Raw genomic sequence first — 22,103 nt, 5'->3', positions numbered from 1 at the left:
TCAAACATTTTTATAGTTATGAGCAGAGCATAAGGAACTCTTTATAGTCTATGCGCGCGAGTCGGCCGCACGCGCGTTCATCTGGCGACTTTATAAAAAAAATCCTCGCGTTATTTGAATATTTTACGAGTTTTTTTTAACGAAGTTTGTGTTGACAATGAGTTGGGATCAAGATCGCAATCGGCCCTGTGACAAGCTCGAAATTAATGAAGCAGTCGGAAAACTTTTGGAAAGCTTCAACTATGACAGCATTGTGCCCCAACCGACAAGGTAAGTTTGTTTACAATGTTTGCAATAATTTTCTTTTCACGTTTGAGCTATGTTAATCAACAATTTTAAGAAAAATAATATAGCTCCGTTTATAGATATTATTAATTACGGAAAAACGGTTTTGGCGTGCGGAGGTTAGGGTACATAAGATTTTCAATTTTCCTCGAATATCTACTATAAATTATTACTCTTCCTTAAGAAAAAATAATTTCATTCAAGGAAGAGATTAATGTTCTTGATGTGCTTTTCTTCTAAATAGAGGCCAACATTTAATCGCGAAAGAGCTATGAAAACATTTGAACATGGGCATTAGCTAGGATTATGTACTAATTAATACCTACCTATTTTTATGATAGACGAAATAAATATTATTATTTAAAAAAGGCCGGTTTTGTTTAATCTGTGATTTCCTCCAATACTTATGTTTTTTTTTTTATAACGTAGATGTGCTTAGGGTTGATAAGCTCGTACAAGTAAGTTGTATAAATTCCTTGTACAACAAATAAATTGCGGTCACGCCTGGAAGCCTATATCTACAAGCGCTGATCAAAATCGTAATTTAGCCGATTTCCAAAAGGAGGTTTTATTTGGCCTTTTATTTTATATCTAGTTGTGTAACCTTCTTTTAAACTCAATCTTCTAAAAGGCGGACTTAATTCCAAAAAAATATTTAGGTAGGTACATCGGAGGTTCATAGGTCGACAGCTTGTGGCTTTCAGACCTCATAGTAAAAATTAAATTATGGTGCCAAATCTAAAATATGGTGCCAAAAAACTTCTCCTGATCCCTTTTAACCGGGAGTGTACCAATTAGGCTGGTGGTATTGCCTGGTTGTACTGCAATCCTTAATCTTTGGCAAAAATAAAGGCCAGCCTTTGGGTCTTCGCTAAATCCTTGAAGTAGAGGTGTGCACTGGGCTCCCATCCAGGACTATGCTTTTTAAGGTTTGACATGGACTACTTTTGACAAAATTACCTGTAAGCCTTTATATAAATGAGGGAATTCCTCAAAGCTCTAAAGAGTTCCCTCGACTGTTACTGTGCAGCTACTTACATTGTGACAAAACACGACCCCAAGCTAATTTTATTCCCCAATTGGCAAAAGGTTATGTTTTTCGCACTATCTTGTATGCTAATTCGAAACGCCTTTCTTAATTACGACATTAGGGTTTGTACTTTCTTTATGTAGGTACATAGAAAATTACAAACGTTGACTAAAATAAATTATAAAATAATATGTATTTAAAAACATATAATTCACCTGTTTATGTTATGGTTTTTTAGTAATTACGAGTATTTTGCACCGAGACTCGCATTTTATCATTTATTTGTAAACTATAAACTGAACATCGTCTTCTACTCTAAATTTAAGAAAACAGCGAATATAAATAAAAATCAACCCTAGCCAGAGAGACGATATCGGTTCCCCACCATTGAGAATTCCTGGCGTTTGAGACAGGATTTAAGCTTCTTCGAGTAACATACCAAATGGCCAATGTGCTTTGGCCAACGTCCCATACTTATTTCATTTCTACGCAAATATGATTTCACAAGATAGGTATTCCCAGTAATTTTCCCAAGATAGAGATTACCTCCGCTCAAATTAATAGTGGTTGAAGGTCTATAAGTAATTAAAGAACAATAAATTCACTTTAAACGCCCATTTGTTTATCGTAATATTATTTATTGCTGAAGTGACCCCGTACAACATGAATTATTCCGTAATTAGTTATACCTAAATAGATAGAGTAACTATCTAGCTAATGTCGACCCGGGGTCAGCGGGGCGGTGTACATGAAAACGGCACACGATTACCGCCTCTAATTGAATAGGCACTATGTTATCTGTTCCTTGTTTATTAATTCCGTATCCACTGCGTCGGCTCTTCACATCAGCCCCTTTCGGGACTTCAAGAATACGTTACATACTCTGTATCTCTAGTTTTTTTTGGTAAAGCATATTTTGTAAGATGTAATAATTGATACGTTATATGTACCCATACCAGCTACTGAAAATTCCGATCCGAGTACTGAAAATTACCTAATTTTGTATCGAAACCAAAACAACATTATGGACGGCGGTTTGGCGATTTTAAGTGGTTACATCCAGTAATGTAGTGGTATTGGTGTTTGCATTGTTTTTAAACAGCTTTTAATAGTTTTTCCTCAGATTAGTTGTAGGTATTGTGAGGAGAAGCAAATTTCGAACTATGCTCCTAACTCTTAAAGAATTACCTTATAAGAGGACACTCCCGTCTGTAATATGAAAATTTTCATAGAAACTGAATATCGGTGTATTAAAAGGAAGTGGTTCAAATAAAGTTTACACGATTGCTCCTCACTAATTTAATAGACCAGGGGCCTGATTCTCCTAAGTTAATAATGTCAACATTGAATAGAAATCGAATCGCAATATGATCGCAATAACAGTTTTAACCATATCTGGCATTCTGCTACTAATATAAGGCCAATCGTATTCCAACGAGATTCGATTGGTTTGCTATTGGTCTGCTATTTTGATGATTTTGGTCTATACGGTAGTTTGCTCTACAATCATATATTAAATTATTTGCAGATAAAATGATTCATTATTGAATGACAGAAAAGGATAAAAACGTTTATTTCAAAGAAAAAATAGCGGAATGCCACATACGCTTCAATCTTTGCTTTAATCGTAATCGAGTCGGGATTCGCAGTCGAATGTGAATCGTATGTTGCTTAAGTAAAATTAGGAGAATCGGGCCCCTGTAAAGCAAGTGAATAAAAGCTTATGTAATTAATGTAAATGTTCAATTTCATTTCGTAACAGCGTAGTATTATGTATTTCTTGAATGTTATTGTGATGATACGGAAGTAGAGAGCTAACTACTACTCTTCCACCCTACACAGTCTCAAGGTTTTCGACACTAGGCCAACTAGCGGTGTGTGATAATATTTGTAGTGTTCCCTTCCTGCCTGGCACCCAATTATTTCCGCGAGGCGTAGCGATAAATACGCCTGTGCAAACATTCTCAGTGTGGGGAGCTTATCTCCGCCGCCGTCGGCAGGGAGTCCCCGGACCTACTCCATGCCATTCCTGCTAAACATTGACGAACATTAGAATCGGATACACTGGTATAAACTACAAATTAGACTACGCATGCAAAAGAGTCATTTTCGACATCACAATCACAATTTCCGGGTATTACTAGTTTCACAAGTCTCTAGTTGCTTCATTAGTTTTACCTGCCTTTCAAATTAGTTGAGAAAAGTTTTGAAAAGGTTGTCTGAATATATTGACGGGTAAGAATTTCTTAATTAGTCCTAATTTATTATATGAAGATCCTAGAGACTGTGAAAGTTTTCAGTGCCCCAGTGAAATCAATACCGGCAACAACAAACATGATGTATCAAATACTTCGATCAATTAGTTGATCTTTTCGAACACATTTAGTGAGTTCAAAGAAAGCTCCGCGTCAGATTAAGATTTCCTCGCCTGCGTTGATCTCACCGGTGCGAGCAAACATCCCGTGGGTTTGCGCAGTGATTGTAGCCTGGCGTGTAAGTGTGTGCGCAAACAGGCACACAGGTGCCGCGCCGCCGGAACACAACCCCTGTTTGAACAGACCACTTCGCGCCCTCCGCTCACTTGTTACATCTTGACATTTGAACTTATAATCAAACTGTGGCCGCGGCTTCATTCATGCATTTAGGATAAGTGTTTATTGCTTTCAATCCCTTTCGGCTTGTAGTCACTGTAGCGCTCGATAAGCAAAGTCCGTTGTTTACTCTAAGTTAATTACCAGTTTTCTTGGAACCAGAATTTGAAATTAAAAAGAATACAGTTTGGATCGATCTGTTCTTTCAGAATTAGCATTTCACTCGCCGATTAATTCTTGGTCTGCAAGCTTGACAACAAGCATCATTTATTTTTTACGCCTATCTAACTCTTCGGAATGACTTCATCGCATCGCGTGTACCGGGAGTGGCGGGATAGTTTCAAATATTGACAGAGTGTAATCTGGCCGGCACCGTATGTTGTTTAGCGGGGGCCCGGTAATGTGGCGAGTTAGCACTGCGCCTGCGCCGGGCACCGTCTCATTACCGCGACCCTACTATCTGGTACAGCGCGCTAAACGTTATTCGCGATGCCTTCCACGGACTGCGCAACATTTGTGCTTATAATTGGATGAAGTTATGAACATAATGTACCTGCATGTACTGAAATTGCTAGGCGGCTTTGAATTCATAAACTGACCAAGAGATATTTAGCTCTTCTCGGAAACCTTTATGTCGGTAGAGGCTCGCCGTGTGATAACCAAATTCAGCACATTACAAATTAGATTCATATGTTCATCAGCAGCCATGCGATTCTGTAACAAACACATCATCGATGCTAACAACGACGAGTTCACAGATGTCGCATCGTAGACATCGCTTTTAAAAACAACGTTGATAAAAACCGTATTCGCTAAGCAAAAAAACTCGTCGACGATCTGACGAACAACGATGACGGCTAAGATGTTTACAGTGTTGCCAAAATTCCATTTAAAGTATAATCGAGAAAATCTCGACTAACGTTTTTTGGCGTTATTTCGACATTTTAAATCAATGTAAATGCATAATATGTATGTTTAAAACACATTCTATTCGTTATGCAACGAATAATTAATTAATTATATCATTTTCGATATAGAAAATAATGACTCAAATCTTTGACATTTGTTATAAGGTTATGTAGTATAATATATAGTCTGTGTCATTTCAAAACTTCAAAACCACAAAACCAAAACAAACATTTTGCTCATAAGTTTATTTATTTAAATACGAGAATCGAGATTTCAAAGCTCCAAATGGCTTTAAGCGGTCAAGTGGACTTTAAAAAAAGTTGTACCCATAGCCAACGGCATTCTACTTGTCCTGTGTTTCAGTTTGGTTCCAAAACTATCGAAAGTAAGTACACAATACGTAACATTTATATTTTAATATACAATACAGTCTTTGTGAACTACGTCTATTAACTAAAATATTTATCTTTTAGTATCTCGCAACGCACTGCCTTCGTTGAGTCAGCTGGAAGAGCTAGTAAGCTTTTTGGAAAGCAAACCATGTTTGATTATGATGGGCCATGCTCGTACTGCGAATGCGAGCATGCATGCATGATTCGAAAACAACAGCCCTAAACAGTGAAGTAGTGGGTGTATGAAAATATTGGAGCAGTGGTGTGAGGTTAGTAAACAATAATCATTTATGAACCTATATAGTGTGTGTTTACCGTTGCATTGAATCATGGTAAGTATAGTAGGTACTCTTTTACATTATGTTTTGTATGTATTAGGTACTAAATTAGTATTGACAGCAGGCAAATACAATGACTTTACTCTATCCTTCAAATTCAATCATAAAGGCATTTGAAATTGCAACTGAAAGTTAAACCACACCAAGCAAATAGTTGTTCTATTTATTTTATATATTAGGTACACCATATAATTTTTGCTTGTGTTACAGTACTGGAAGGACAAAAAGGAGCAGTTCAGAGGAAGTCCAGTTCTATTGCAGCTGCGAGCCAACATGAAGAATTTGCCAGAACTCGGTGTAATCAAGTTTAAAATACATTCTATTATGCAAGGAGAATGTTTTGGAATCTGAATTTAGAAATAAATGCATATTCATTATAAAATACAAAATAATAAAAAGACATGATGGATTAAAATATTGTTTTATTAATTCATGATTACAGAAAAGTTCAGTATTTTTATAAAAATTACTTTGATACCTGCACACTATTGTGTAATGTTAAAAATGTTTATATTACTATTTAACATACACAGGTAAAATACATATGTATTGTTAGAAGGTGTCTACATAGTATTGTTTATTAAATAACTTCTAGCATGACATCCACTGACCAAGTCACTGCTAGAGTCCGGCTTGCTTATCAACCGGGTCACAGTTGCTTCTTACCTACCTCGTACTTATCAATAATATCTGGATGGTTGATGGCATCTAATGTATATTGTTGAGTCCTTGAGGCAGATGCTTGTGAGACATTGTTCTTGCAATGTCACATAGCATTATTTGGTACTTAAATCCCACTAACAAAAAATTTGACAGTACCTGCAAAAGGTGGATGGACGGTAAGTTTTAGGCATCTATCCACTGTACTGTATGATGATTTATATTATATTGATTAAGTGTAATATATTGGTGCGGTTGCTAATTCCTCCTCGACGATTCGCCTTTGTTAGGAAAGGGGAAATCTCAGGAAATCTTCTTTCAACTGTCGAATCTGTTCTTCAGTCAATCTTATTATAGTTTCTATCAGTAGTTAGTGTTAGTAAATCCATAATACGTATCACGGAGGCCTGACTTCTTATTTATTTAATTATCATGATGTTTAGTTTCTTCCAACGAAAAATCATACAGGAAAGACGAACTGCCATCTAAAACATTAAAAATAGGCGCAAATGTTTCAGGGATTAAAGTACGATAAACAAATCATCATAAAAACATATTTTCACATTGCAATTTATTAAATAACTTGTTTTACTTACATTTTAATCGCCTTCATCCAAGAAAACATCCACAATTTACAAGCTTTTCGGTTTGACAGATAAAATCGACGGCGAAGGCGAGGTTGTCGTTGCAGGCGAGGATGTTTCGTGTTGCTGAATACCGATTTTCATACATTTGGCAACAAATGTTAGTTCTATGTCACGCCGTCAACATCGTTGAGGCGCTACGATCGCGCAATTTTAACTAATGAATACCGCCAAGTTTTCATCTGATGTTACAACGATGATTTCTTGGTTGTAAAGATGTTTTGCCTTAGTGAATCGCACCCCAGACTCAATTGCAATCATAACATTTACTTATTCACAAAAGAATTCTTCAACCTACGCGGTTATTGAGATTTGATAAGAAAAAAACATATTATGTGGTCACATGACCACAATGTATTTTCTTAATGAAAGCCTTATGATATCACTTTGTATTTGAACGTCTTTTAATTAGCAAAAAAACTTTTAATTAAAAGACTTGGACTTTTTTTCCAAGAGGGTGAGTACCAAAACTAAAACTAATGATTTTATTTTGCCAATAGCAAGAAAAATATGGTTAAAACTTAGCGTACATGCCGATATAAGTTGCTACGTACTTACTTCCCTATTACATCGTAGTTAGGTGGCCTCGCAGGGCTCGTATTGACAAAGGTATCGAGTACATGTTATCAGTGTTTTGTGGACACAGATGTGGTCTGCGAGTTCCCATGCATTACCACCCTTTCTTAGTGGCCGGTAATTGATCGCCCTAATGTAAGTCAAGGACTATTGGAAAATATTTCTATAACTAATGATTTGTTTCTTGCCTTTAATGGATAGTTTTCGATTTCTCAAGATAACATTTGTCTATAAGATTTTTTGAGAAGAATTCTCGACTAGAAAAGGTTGTGTTGTTGTCCTAAATTATTTGTTGAAGTTTTATGCATATTCTATTTTGTAGCAAAAAGCTTTCTCAAAGTTCAAACTACGAGCTCTGAAGATTTTCATTACAATCCATTAATTTCATAGAAAATCTATAATGTAAAGCAAATTATAGAATTGTAGGAGTTCCGGGATGTGAAGCCAATCAGCTGATTCGCGGAACTCCGCCGGCTTATCTGTTAAACAGTAAACAGGGCGCATCTGTAGGTGGGCGCGCCCTGTCTCGACTGCATTTGGTTTTTAACAAACAGATTTCAGAATCAAACACTTGAAAATCGAATACGGTACAAAGTTAAAGCTAAAACAAAAGCAATTTACTTTTAAATTAAGACTAGATTTTGTTCATATATGCACTTCTTGTCACGAAAACTTTAGAGAAATTGTTTTTCACCAGTCACAGTTTTCTAGTTGGCAAGGAAACAAACAAAAAAAGGCGCCTTTTTGTATAATTTACGAGACTGTAGAAGTATTTTGACATCATTTTTATCTTATCCTTAAAAATATCATGTTAGATTTCCCCACTTCAGATATTACTGCGATATATTAAAAGCCCTCACCCTTCATTGGAATTCAATTCAGGGTGTGTTAACTTTACAAAACGTCATGTTTACTCTACAGGGAATTCTGTGAGAAAATTTTCCCCTTTTTCAATCGAACGAATGAATTCCGATACGAGGAATGAACCCCGATTGAACCCTTACAAATTGATACGAATTTTCCCACCAACACTTGAGGCAGGTGCTCCATAATCTAATCAATAGGTAATTATTCGTTTGAACGCTGATAAAACTTACTCGAGTGGTAAAATAATGATTTTAAAAGTCATCTTTCAGCTACCGTCGGGTTTTACAGCGTCATTTTGTTTTATAGCCGTTGTTACATCCACTGTAAAGATAACTGCGGTCGTGGGGATGTTTATAAAATGCTGAAGGGGAGACTTTTAGTGCACTTTCAATGTAAACATCTCGGTCTCGGTTTTGACATTGATTTGCTAATACGTGACTGGTTTAATAGTTTTTTTTTTTTTTTAATTAAAAATCAAACGGTAACAAAAATTAATCGAAATTATCATTCGGTCGATATGCACCTCTTACCTATATATTTACCTACAGAAATCCTAATGAGCTACAAAATTATTATGTGATGAAATAATCTTAGAAAATATATTTTCTTTTGGACAGAATACTTTAATTGATTTATTGCGACCTTTACCATAAAACTTGTTACAAACTTTCAAAAAATATTTGGACTTTACAATATTTATCCATACAGAATAATCCATTATTATTTCTCCCAGAAAAATCTTCGTATCAAGTCAGCACAAATTAAGTTAACTGTGCCAAAGATCATTTTGACTGTGATAAACTAATTTCAGTTTTTGAAAGTTCTCGAGTCGAAGGACAACTTGGTTTTAGTTACCAGGATTTCCGTATGGTGTTCGTATTATTGCAGGCGTAAATGGGTGCTACGTCTTAGTAAACACAATACATTAATTGAAAATATTCACGAGATTCAGCCTGCTAACAGAGGGATGAAGTCGTAGTAGTAGAATCCTTTGTTACCCGTTGAGTAGGCCCAGGAGACTGAATATCAAACCTCTTTTCTCTGAAACTTAATCTGAAAATAAAACTGCCTCATATGATAGATAGGTATCTTCTCACGTTCTTCGAACAGCATGTGTTATTAATTTTCCATATGCATCTAGATCAGACTAGCGACCCCGCCCAGCTTCGCACGGATATAAATGATAGGTAAGTATAGGTACTTACTAGGTATGATGTGCTAAAGTTTCATCATCATCATCATATTCATCTCTCTATCTTATGATGTATGACATAGAACATCGTTTAGTAATTTTATTTTCGCAGCTGAAGTAGTTTTTTTCTTTTGTAGACTTTATCAATAGATATAGTTACCAACCTAGATTCATATAGTTACACAAATAGTGTTTACCAAATAGTGTAGACCATTTCTCGCAGACCGTAACTAGTTATCAATGGGTAAATATGGTCGTAAGTCAGAAACGGCAACAAGAATGCTGCAACTAATGCACTTTGGCGGCAACACTGTCAAACGCCAGTTCCCTTGGCAAATTTATGCGCAATAACACAATAATACCTAAGTACGGTGGGCGTCTGCGTCGGCGCAACTCTGAAAAGCAGAAATAGCGTGGGCGGGCTCTTCACAGATGACAGCTATCTGTTCTGTTTATGACTTCCTCAGCCAATGGCCTCAGAGCGAGCGTTTGCTTAGCCTAGACTAATTTGGCTTATTAATAAACAGCAAACTTTTACATTTTATATTTACACTAGCTTTCGCCCGCGGTTTCAACCACGTCCCGTAGCCGGTGACAAAAACTATCCTATGTCCTTCTCCCTGAAAACTACCTCCCTGAAAATTTTCAGCCAAATCGGTCAAGCCGTTTTCATGTTATGTCGGGACAACGGAAAAAGGGTTTCATTTTTATATAGGTATATAGATTTACCAAAAACCTATTATACTTATGGGTGAATTTCCCGGGACCAAAAATTGCGTGGCATCGATGAAATCGGTACTAAAAATCATTGTTATAATATTCTAATATTTTTTTCTAAGTAGGTGAAATAGTAATCTATGTGTAGCACTAAATATTTTGTTAATAGGATTAATTGGTTCTCCAAAAAAAAAAAATAAACCTCAAAATCTTTCATTGCCGTGTTTGTCCACACGTCACCTTGATGTGTACTAGACCTTATTGATAAAAATGTATTAGTTATTTATATTAAAACCTTCTTTTATTTGATTCGTGAATAGTTAAAGTATTATTACGGACTACATTTGTTGAAATATTTAAACAATACAACAAATGGTAAATAAAAAATAGTTTGTCCCAGAACCACCATTCATCGCCATGTCCTAAACATATTTAAGAATATTCCTTTTTCTAACGGTTTGCGTCCCTCCCGCTGTGCGCTAAATGTTGCATATTAGTGGACATCAAGTGTTCGACGTGGAATGACGTGTGCACGTGCCTGCGTTTTCGCGCCATAAATGCAAGTATGCAATTTTTTTATCACTGGACATTTTTTCTATCATCGCCGTGGATAGGTCTTACTTCTGTTTGAATAAGTTTGTCCTCTTAATTGATCATTCGGTACAATGCCATCTATCTTATGTTTATTTGTGACGTGTTAATTACTGTGAATTATTAACAGATTTTTAGTTTTTTGATGTTTTTGCCTTGATATTCATTGCCGTGCTCTCATTTCCGTGGTTTCCGTGGTCAAAATTTGCTATGGAAATGAAAAAAAATACACAGCAATGAAAAAATTTTCATTGCCATGCCTTGTAAAACAATTTCGTTTCATTGCCGTGGCCGCATGTTTCATTACCGTGACTTATGTTTTCATCGCCACGGCATCATTAAGAAAAAAAAAACAATTTGTACTATATAGTCAACTACAAAAAGATATTTCCACGTTCACCTCACTAAATGATAAACTTACACACACCACTTCAGGTTCAGGTTCACTTAGGTTGTTTTACTAGAGGAGTATTTAAGAAAAGAAAGAGAAAGATATGTCAAAACGATGGCTGCAGGAATAGTTTTCATTGCCATGGACGCATGTTTCATTGCCGTGCATGCATGTTTCACCGCCGTGGCATGAAAATTTTAGTCTTGTATATCTCGTTAGTTTTTTAAGCTATCTACTAGATATTAAGGAAGAATACATATCTTATCAAAAACTTTAGTAAACACTATTTTTTCTTGTTCTAAAGTTGAAGTATAAAAAATCCACGGAAATGAAGATTTTATTGGACCTGTTGAAATTCACCCTTATGTATTATCAAACCTAAAACTAAAAAACGAAAACTAAAAGGAATCAAAAAATTCGTCCTCATTGCTGTCGACTGGGAACGTGCCCAAGAGTCAGGCAGCATATATTAATAAACATATTTCATAAAAAGTACGTTTTACATCTACGTAGAAATCAGGTATATTTCGTAATTCGTGAGAAAAGGGTTACGCGTGAAAATAGGTTGGTGGATACCTAACCTACTTGAAAACATAATAGGTATTACCAACTACTTACGTGTAAATAGTTAATTGTAAACACATACCTGGTACGTGTTCAAAAGTCAGCAAAGTATTAAACAATAGTTTTTAACTAGGCAATAGTTCTTCAAATGTAACTGTATCTTTGTTTTGGCACATCGATCACCGAAACTACCAGCTGCCAACATTGGGCTGCTGAGCTTTTCTAAACAATGGCTAATAACACATACGCATACCTACCTTAGGACCACGTAATGTAGTTGCTCGCCGAAAATCAACGCGTGTAACCTTGAAAGAAGTCAGTTCAATTGTTTTCGAACTACTTACTTAACGCTTTGTATGGAGTTTTCAGTTGCTAGTCGTTTTATGACCTGGTTTTATCGGCTTTGTCAGAGTCTTACTTGCGATGACGAACCGAGATAGGTTGCTTTCATTCCTGAACAAATAACATTTTACTTTCATCTGTCTACTATATCAGTAACTTCAGAACACAATTTTGTGACTTAATCTAAATACGAAACCGAAACGCTACTTAGAGCTTTTTATTAGAACTTATTCATCAACACCAACTTTGAAACAAAACCGACTGGAGTCCATAACAAAAACATACTTGAATAAGATTAAGTAACGCGGATATAATAAACACGTGCCCTCTATGCCTAAAACTGAAACACTTGTAGATAAAAGGTGCGTACAGTTAACTAATACTTATGGCACTTATATATCCTTAACATATACAGATGTACGGCAGACGGATGACTGTGAAATCTGGCCGTAAATCATTGCACGCGCGACTATAAAACTTTTTGTCAATGACACGACGTTCTATTATGTTTTTTAAATTAAACTTTAATTGCGTAATGCTTGGTGAAGGGAACAAAGAATATTATGAACTTTAGGTATAGCCTAAAAAATGTTGCACTCTCAACATTAAATGCAGCTTTCACGAACATTCACCAGTTTCATGAACTTTATTTTCACTCTCAACTTATTTATAACATTCAGTAACTCATTTTTTTTTCAAAAAAAAAAAATATTTTGCCTTATGCAAGGTGTACCTAATGGTTTATCAGATGTAAAATATTTTGGATAATTAGCAAACTCACCTATACCGACAAGATATTGGCAGTTTTGGTGACACGTCTACAGCAATAAATCAAAAGAGCAAAACGCCAAGAACCGACATAAATATTGCATCGATGCATCTTCAAGTGCCTAGTTTCATATAGCGATGAGATTTCTATAATTTCTAAATGACAACGGTGCCATATAAATCAGAGAGATCGCTGTGTAGGTACCACTTTGAGCACATAATGTTTGTTGTGGCAATTAAAGCAGGAGCTCCTATCAGTGATTGTCAGGAGCGCGATGTTACTAACCAGATGTCGGCGCGCGGAGGGTCTGTCGCAGCAAAAACTAGTACTCAATCTCTAATACAAAAGGAAGCGCCCATATGTACAACTACGCACTTTAATTTGTCATTCTTTGAGTATTGTGTCTGTCATGGAAAATTGTGTGAAGTTTCCAGTATGGATTCGTTATGGAGCATAGCTTCTACCAGATACGGAGCTAGGTAGGAAACCATAGAAATATTTAAAATAAGCAACCAAAGTCTACTCATTTCTCAGTTTAGTATTAGTGTAATAAAAATGTTTTACATTAGGAGAACTCGTTCTGAGTAATAAACAAGGAAACCGCTGAAGTTCGCCGAAGCGGTAGGTGATTATTTCTCCTCATATTACTTCCCGAGAGTAATCCGTTAGAAATCGATCGACTTTTAGTGGCGTGTCAGTGTTTGAAGAAAAAAACATAATTTATTGTCAGCATTCAGATCGCAAGGAAACCCGAACGGGCATTAGAAAATAAAAAAGTAATAAAATAAGAGATGTTTACGAGCGTAAAATGACGTGAGTCGTGAGGCCGCGCCACTTGGGCTGTTTACAGCAGTCAGCAGCGCAGGCGCACCACTGTTCACTGCGACCGTACATAAAGGGTAAATCGTAATTTATTTTCTTTATAGTCGTTGGTCGTCGACGCTTGATGGGTTTGGTTACCTAGTAATTATCGGGAGCACGCCGAAAGCTAAACCAATTTGAGTAGCGGGGCCGCGCCCGCTCAAGTGCGCATTTCATATTGTTTATGTCAATACCAGCTTTTTGTTCGGATATGGAAACTCAAACTATTTATAGCTCTGTTACCAAACAAAACAGCACGTTTTTATTACGTTTTTTGTCTTATACGGTTTATGAGTCTGACTGAGCAGAGGAGCTTAGATACAAATCCATACCATACCTATGTGTACTGTATGTGTAGGTTTTAGCCTAAAGAGCATTAACGTGGATACTAGATTTGCTTTTCACTAGAAGATGTTGCCTGAATCAGTGGGGTTCCTTTGTTGAGTAAATAAACTTTTACTTTCACCATCGTTTACCTACCGCATCCTGTATAAGTAGGTACATTTCTCTGATGGAAACCATAGTTGGAAAATGGATCATCGTGAAGCTTACATGACATTATTAAGTTTAAGTTAAAGATTAAGTTTAAGAAAATTATTAACTGTATCAAAAAATAAGGGTTTTCGATTAAACAAATCTACGTTAATTTAAGTTCAGCATCTGAAAACTAAAGTTATTTGAGACCTGTTTTATCATTTGTGTTTCCTTTATTCCAAAGCTTTATCATTCTCCTGCCCTGTTTTCTCCTTTGATATTCTTCTACGAGTATCAGATATCTGTCGTCATCTCACTAGCCATATCGACTTTTACCGAAAGTAAAACACCAAAGATTCTCTGTTTTTTTTTTCGCCTATGATAACTCCTGAGGTATCCAGCTTAACTTACTCAACCTTTTGTCAACAGGGGTGGTGGCTGCATGCGGCGCGCGCACGTCAAGAGACCCATGAACGCGTTCATGGTGTTCGCCCAGGCGATGCGCCGGCGCCTCTCAGAGCAGCGGCCTGCGCTACACAACGCCGAGCTCAGCAAATCATTAGGATCCATGTGGAAGTAAGTTCAACTTCACAGCATTGCACTACTTTGCGTAAAAGTTAAGTATCGTAAGGTTCCAAATAGGCACGCAGGTCATCATCAATCATATTATTCACTAAGTTAGAATTGTCACTTAGGCTCTAGCTAGACAGACGGACTGCATTTCAACTGCAATCCAATCAAAATGCGGTCGTGTCAACTGCATTCAAACTGCCCTGGAACTGCAATTTGCAGTTGGATTGCAGTTGCAGAGCCTTAGGATTGTTAAATACTTCAATTGTGTGATTGGGTATGTTATCAATATGTACCTACACCTGGCATACGTAAGTATATCAAATGGCCCTCTGGATTTTTTATGTTCCCTCTTAGTTTCTACAAGTTCACCATGAATTTTGGCCAGTTTTACGAAGACGTATCGCATTCCTCAAGTCATATCCAAGTGAAATTGACCGGAGTCGACCGCGGAGCCGGGCGCTGCGCGTGCGGCATCCAACAGCGCGGCGTGCATCGATTGTTTACTCATTAAAATGCTATCGCCGCTAACTGACGCGATAACATCTCTAACTGTTTCCACTTCGGCTCGCTCAAATAGAAAATTGTGGAACAAATTCGCACGGAGATCTATCGGCGATCGAGTTGTCTTTGTTTGGGTGTACTCAATAACTCGGAAATGACAAGAAATAAATCTATTTCCTGTGCCAAAAAGGTTTAGGAAAAGTTATAATATAAAAACAAGGTATATTGAAGTGAAATATTTATGGAGTGTTTTAAAACACTACGCGCCTCCGAAAAGCTCATATATAATTGACTACGCGACATTTTCGTAGCAAATGTAGCGTATTTATTCATTCAGATACTCACTCACGGGCAAGTATGTCTTCGATTTCGATAGGAATTCTTTGAAATGAGTATACTATTTCCGAGCATGGGATCAAATAAGCACTAAGTACTGCTGAGCGATCGTAAAAGCAACTTGTCGTAGGCCACCCGCGCACTCGCGCTCTCAAAGACACGATGACGAGAATGACATGACCACTACACTACAAGTATGAATAAACGTTATAGAGCCCTGATAACATTAAAAGGGTTTGTGGGCAATGGTTTGAGCACTTAATTTATAGGCTTGTTTTACATTTTCGGTTATGTTGTTTTAACATTGTTTGAGTTTTTAACTTGTTATCTGTTTGTGGTTTTGAGTCATTCCAGACTTATTTTTCTAGTCTCATTGTAAGATTGTATTTTTCCATATTTTCTATGCGCATAGCATCCATTGATCCGTACTTATACTAACATACTTATCACATATTACTCAAAATATTTTAGCCATTTTGACCCACCCAACGATCAAGCCCGCTTAGCGAAGGGCCGCTCTATATATTTTTTATACGCTCCGCCATGGCACAAACTCTCGAATCATCAAAGAAAACAGTCGGTGAAGTGAGCCTGATTGCCGTGTTGTGATTGGTGGGCTCTCTTACATTGTCATCGCGCTCACCTCTCCATGCTGATCTCGATCAAGTAGATTAGCAAGGTCGCAGGTCAGATGTAAGATTGGCTTCAAATATTTTACGTAATTGAATGTCAGATCAACAAAATGTGAAGTCCCAGACTTTTACCCTTGCTCCAATTCAATTAAGTTGTCTTCGGTATGAAATGACATTTGCTGGTCGGATTCTGAGATTTAACAGATCACAAATAAAACATTGTCAAAGCTCATAAATTATCTGTTGCATTTTTATTCTGCAAGTAGTGTAAGTAGTGTCGAGCAATTTAAGTGGCGCAGTGGAAGGGCTTACGGTACATTAGCAGAGCCGCCGGCATCTGGAAATAGTTCAGAAAAAACCGCTCTGACTCAGCAATTCACATCGATATCAAAAGTCATGGAGGCAAATTGAGCAGAGATTCTGAATCTAGCTAAGCCTTACGTATATGTACTTTAAGAAATATAAATTACTATTTCTATTTGTAGTAACTGGTGGCTCGGTCAATAATGATGAAGTAGGTATGACTATCGGTCGCCTCCTTCTTAGGGAGAAGACTTTACTTAGGTAGTTAAAAAAAATCGAAGTCATTGTGTGTCATGTTTCCCTGATTTGAAGATGAACTTTCCCAATGTCGGCTAAGTATTGTTTAAAAAATAACCTACTATTTCCTTTACAGGAGTCTAAGTGAAGAGGAGAAGAAACCCTTCATCAATGAGGCAGATAAGCTGAGAACACAACATAAGAAGGAGTATCCTGACTACAAATATCAGCCGCGGCGTCGCAAGCCTCAGCCGACGTCGGCGGTTCGGCCGAAGAGAGAGCCATCCCCTGAGAGGGATCAGATCGACTTCGCTGGCATGCCGGACATCTCACCAGCGCTCCTGGCGGACGGCGCCCCTGACACGGCGGAGCTGGAGCAGTACCTGCCGCCAGGCTCTGTGCCAGACTACCACGAGCTGCAGCCACGGTACGCCGCCCACAGCCTGCACCATCCCCCGCCGCCCCTCTACGCCCCCGTGCCCCCTCGCCTTCACCCCGCGTGCGACTGGCAACACTACGCATCACACCCTTAAAATATAAAAAATTTAAAACATACGTGTCGTGATTACATGATGCACGTTGGTGCCTCAAAGACATTAAGTAATATCAACAAGCTTTATCAAAAAAATCTAAATATTTTTATCGCCGCTCATGACTTTTTTTGTAACTTATAAAATAGGTCAACCATTTGTAAATATAATTGGGTAGACGAAGTGCTACGCAAAACGACGCGCACGTGCGTTTAATTTGTGTAAGCTGAATAAATATTTATTAGGTTAAAAACTTTATGTAAATTATTATTTTTGTTAACTATCGGGCCAAAATGTTTAAATGTTGTCCACGTGGGTTTACTTTATAAGTTTAATATGTAGTTGTACCAGACAAATTATTCCATAACTTTCATATTTTAATCAGGGAGTGTCCACTCCTGAATTATTTCAGGACACATAGGTACTATGGTTACAATAAAAATATGGGGTAAAATAAAAGCATCCTATAATTCAACTTGATCACTTCTCTACTTACTTGGTAGGTACATTAGTTTGGTACTTTACGAAATTCCTCAAGTACCAAAGCTTAAGGTTAGTTAAGTGTAGTTAGGTTAAGTTATACATAGCTAGTGACTATAATATCTGATAAGTTATTGTTGTGATTAATTAGTTTTATTTCTTTTAATAACAATCATGTTGTTCATTAAATATATTTTTCTATGTTCTGCACTATGCTCTGGGTTTGTCTGCATCCTTAACTGCCTTCTATTTCTCTTTGTCTGTTCGGTCCAGGATTCTTTTGCCTAGAACTACTTAAGTACAATTTCGAGGTACAATCCAAGAGGGCAAGAGATATTTCCTGTTTTTTCTATTGTTATCTTTATGTTATTTATTATTGACATATTTGGATAACATACTTTTTGGTACTTAAATCGTATGGGGCGGTACAACATCACATATTGCTAACTTTGTAGCCTAATCAAAAAGTATATATCTCTTTGACACTAATTCGTCCCGCAGTTGACATTTCTGAGAAGAGGCAGTGGAGTACCTACGGATCGTCGGCTGATGCGCGATAGGGCGACCCCTGGCCGCCGCCGCTTCCGGCGCTCGCCCGCCCCGGCGCGGACGCACAACGCCTCTCTTGTTCTCACCCCTATCTTATCACTCTCACATTTTTCGCGACCGCCACTAATGAGGCCAATAAACATATCGGCAAATTATGTAATTATGATACTTTAAGAGAATTTATGAGATATAAGGCTGATTTATCGCAGGCGGAGTCTAAGATGTTACCGACCACCGATAAGCTCGGTACGAATCATCGATGAGCTTGCATCCGTTTGCTTTGTCTCAGGATAATGTTACTATATAGGATTGCGAGACATACGGTATGGGTACTTATTCAATAAGTACTTAATTATTTCATTGTAGCAACATGTCAACGCGCCCTAATCGATTAACATTGTTAATTTATCATCGCATGACTAATGTTACAATTCCGAGATTTCAAACTTCCAGAGAAATAAAAACATTGTACAAAAAGGTTGTTATGAATTAGTAATGGTGCATCGTGGCTGCAATATTAAGATTGAGTGCAAATGAAGCGCGAGGCGCGTGCGCCGGCGGCGGCTCGCGTTACACACTCGCTACACATGCACCGACTGACGGACGAGCGATATCCTATACTTTGACTAACACAGTTTTTGTGCGCCAACACATAAGATATTAATTACAGAGGCGGAGAACAGCATGCTCAATTTTACGCTTTAATCTCATGTGTTTTGCTCTTATTCGACGGATAAATACTTCATTAATATAAAACAATGATCTTAGGGACTGGCAAAAAGTGGAACTGACCTAAAAATTTTGTTAAATATTACTACTCAACCAGAACTAATAACGGACTGGGGATAAGGGCAGACATTTAGGCAAGTTTGTTAAATGATAAAAATGAAGCCTACGAAACTGCGGTCTTATAATTATTTAACTGAACATTCTCAAGACCTAATACATAGATAGAAGCACATCTTAAGTTGGAAAGCAGTATTCTCGCAATGCAAGTAAGTATAAAACTAAACAGTGCAACTCAAGTGGAGTGATCGAGCGACATTTCGTGTGAACATAGTCCATCTGTGGCACGCTCAGTGTAAGGCGATACCGCGGCGTCTGGTGAGCATCGAGGAATCAAATCCTTCACTACAATAAGTACCCGCTGATACTAACACATATGGAATCAGTCCGTTCAATTATTTACACTAGATGATCCTCGTGTATGGATTTCTTTGTGACGTATCTGCATACTCGCATTCTGTTGATTTTTCCCAGTGGCCACAATTTACCTGTGACGTCATACCTACTTCTTATTATTTATTTTTATGTACTTCCACCAAAGGGTGCGTCCACATCTGGCGAATGTGCCGCGAATGCGCAGCTCGCGAGCCGTTTGCGACCTGACGCAGAAGCGGCGCAGAAGCGGCGCACGAACAAAAATGCACGCGCGCAGCTCGCGGGCAGGTCGCAAACGGCTCGCGAGCTGCACATTCGCGGCACATTCGCCAGATGTGGACGCACCCTTATACTTCTCAACTCCCTTAATTATACTCTCCCATTAAACTTCCTTATGTAATACTTACCTCGTATACTCCATTACGTACCTATGTACTTAAGAACTTCCCTATGTACCAACTCCGTACCCCTATTTAGGTACTCACTTGTATACTAGCCCTGTATGTACATCCTTATGTACTCCTTACATAGCTCTATGTACCTAAATTTGAATGTCGATATGTGAATTTTCAGCCATAGGTATCTGAAGAATGCGCTCACAACCTTTTCTGAGGGCTGGGTCCGCCGCCTGCCGGGGCTGCGGGTTGTTCGAAAGAGATACCGCGGCCCTGGTACATAAAAGGCCTATGACGGAACACGACGGTTTTTAGTCAGTAAGAGTCTGACACTCCCTCACCGCTGCTAACCGAGACCCCTCCCGCTGTGGGTTGATTTAGACATTTAGACATTTGATGATTTTTAACGTCGGAAAAAAAAAAAAAAGGGGGAGGTAATCAGCTAAGATTTATAAATAGGCCCTCCTAATACATCTTCAGTAGAACAGTACAGTAGAGGAACTGCAGCATATTTGGAATACTGCAGGTAACTTGGAATACTTCGATATCTAAATATATATAAACGCCATCTGAGTTTTTATGCCGTAAACATAACGTCAAACGATACACAAAGCCATACAGCATTAAAAACAGGACGCTATCTTGACATTTCGGCTACCAGCCCCCAGCGAACGAGAAGCCTGATTTGAAAACTTTTTCGGTAAGAATGCAATCAGTGGTAATCATTTGCTGTAATACTCTAAATCTTTATTGTAATTATTTTAATTGCGGAGTGACCTTGTTAGTTTAAGATATTACTATGATTTTGTGAATATTTCTAGAATTAAAAATTTGACATGCAACTTTAAGTTAAGTTGGCGTGTTGTTAATTTGGAATACCGTGTTTTTTTTTGCTTTTCAGTTTTTTGGGAGTCGGTTTTATTTTTTTGTAAAAGTTTCTTTTTTTGTAAAGAGCCAATGACTATAAAACATTTAGAATTCTATTAGTTTCTAAGAAAAAGTGTTAGCAATTTTCAAAGAAAAAAAAATGAATATAATTTGGAATACTATATTCCAAATTATCTGCACCCTAAGTCAAATCACGTTTTTGGAGTATTTTTAGTTTGATAGGCATTTTGATAATATATCTGGTATTTTTTATATTTGATTGTTCTCATTATTAAAGTTTAATATTTTGACAATAATTTAATGTATTTTTTATTGAGCTATCCCGTTTCTCCTTCAATTTATTTTCAAAAAACAAACTGGTATTCCAAATATGCTTCACTTCCTCTACCTATCAATGTTATAGTATCAAGTCATATGCCTTATGAGATTGTGAGATTTTTTGGATTTTAGAATGATAATGATAAAATAACCATTATTATAGAATCACTCCGATTTCCTTCCTTTTGACGAAGCCCATTTCTCAGGAACGCATAGAATTGAGTTACATTTTTAACAAGTTGAAATGAATATGTTATGGACCATGTGATTAATTCGGGCATTATTTATAATGCCCGAGCATTATGAATAATGTCTAGCTTTGTCGGGCCAAGTGATTAATAACTATCTTAACTTCATTATTTATCACATTGCACGGGCATTATTATATTGCTACATGATAGTTGGTCAATTTGATAATAAAGCTATATTTGGTGGCAGTTGTTCTAATAAATAAATCCTGTTACTTGCTACATATTTTATGATTATTGTTTTAAATTATATGTTCTATTTTAATGGGAAATTATAAGTACACAAAATTATTAATTGGACAATTGTCATCTAATTTACTAACTCGGCCTCGTTTTTCTTGATCTCATTTTTCTAGGCTCGTTTTTTTTATGGTAGAATTTAATTTGGATTCAAAACATTGTATTAAAAACTGAACTTAATGACGAAAACGAATCGCTGCAAAACTGACTCCACGTAGTTTTGTCTGCCCTACCCCTAGAGTGCAATTCAAAACCGCGTAGGCACGGAGGGGCGAGGCGGCCTCGCATGGGACCGCCGGAGCCCCGCAGCGCCGGAGCCGTGACAGAAGCCATGCTTGCTGCATGTTGCATGCTTACTTCTATGCTCTGTCAATTGATATGCGATGTGTTATATTTAGTTTATTTTAAGTTAAATGTCAATAACAACAAAAAAAATGAAATTAAATATGTTTGTATTACTTTGCCCAAAAGGTCACGTGCAATATGTATAGTGCCCGGTCAATTTGATTGTTTGAATAA

General features: G+C 37.3%; 1 protein-coding gene and 2 long non-coding RNA genes across 4 annotated transcripts; 2 read left to right on the top strand and 1 right to left on the bottom strand.

Moving 5' to 3' along the window:
* The first annotated feature begins 7 nt into the window (after positions 1 to 7).
* Positions 8 to 17,998, top strand: LOC124635122 (transcription factor Sox-9-B-like). Of its 2 annotated transcripts, none has more exons than XM_047170918.1 (3): positions 8 to 270; positions 14,623 to 14,769; positions 16,912 to 17,998. In XM_047170918.1, exons 1-3 carry the CDS (start codon positions 158 to 160, stop codon positions 17,306 to 17,308), a joined length of 657 nt encoding a protein of 218 aa, XP_047026874.1. In that variant the 5' UTR covers positions 8 to 157; the 3' UTR covers positions 17,309 to 17,998. The 2 variants fall into 2 exon arrangements, with proteins under 2 accessions (XP_047026874.1, XP_047026875.1); XM_047170919.1 differs by lacking the exon at positions 8 to 270 and adding an exon at positions 3,420 to 3,550.
* Positions 5,039 to 5,960, top strand: LOC124635123. Its single transcript, XR_006984968.1, has 3 exons — positions 5,039 to 5,200; positions 5,289 to 5,476; positions 5,756 to 5,960. It is a non-coding gene; the product is annotated as an uncharacterized LOC124635123 (long non-coding RNA).
* Positions 6,247 to 7,090, bottom strand: LOC124635124. The gene is made up of 2 exons (XR_006984969.1): positions 6,802 to 7,090; positions 6,247 to 6,690 (listed from the first exon to the last, which is right to left on the bottom strand). It is a non-coding gene; the product is annotated as an uncharacterized LOC124635124 (long non-coding RNA).
* Positions 17,999 to 22,103: the final 4,105 nt, after the last annotated feature.

Source organism: Helicoverpa zea, chromosome 12 (genome assembly GCF_022581195.2).
Source record: "Helicoverpa zea isolate HzStark_Cry1AcR chromosome 12, ilHelZeax1.1, whole genome shotgun sequence".
Classification (NCBI taxonomy): domain Eukaryota; kingdom Metazoa; phylum Arthropoda; class Insecta; order Lepidoptera; family Noctuidae; genus Helicoverpa; species Helicoverpa zea.
The sequence above is the reverse complement of the archived record's forward strand: the minus strand, read 5'-3'. Positions and strand labels throughout refer to the sequence as shown.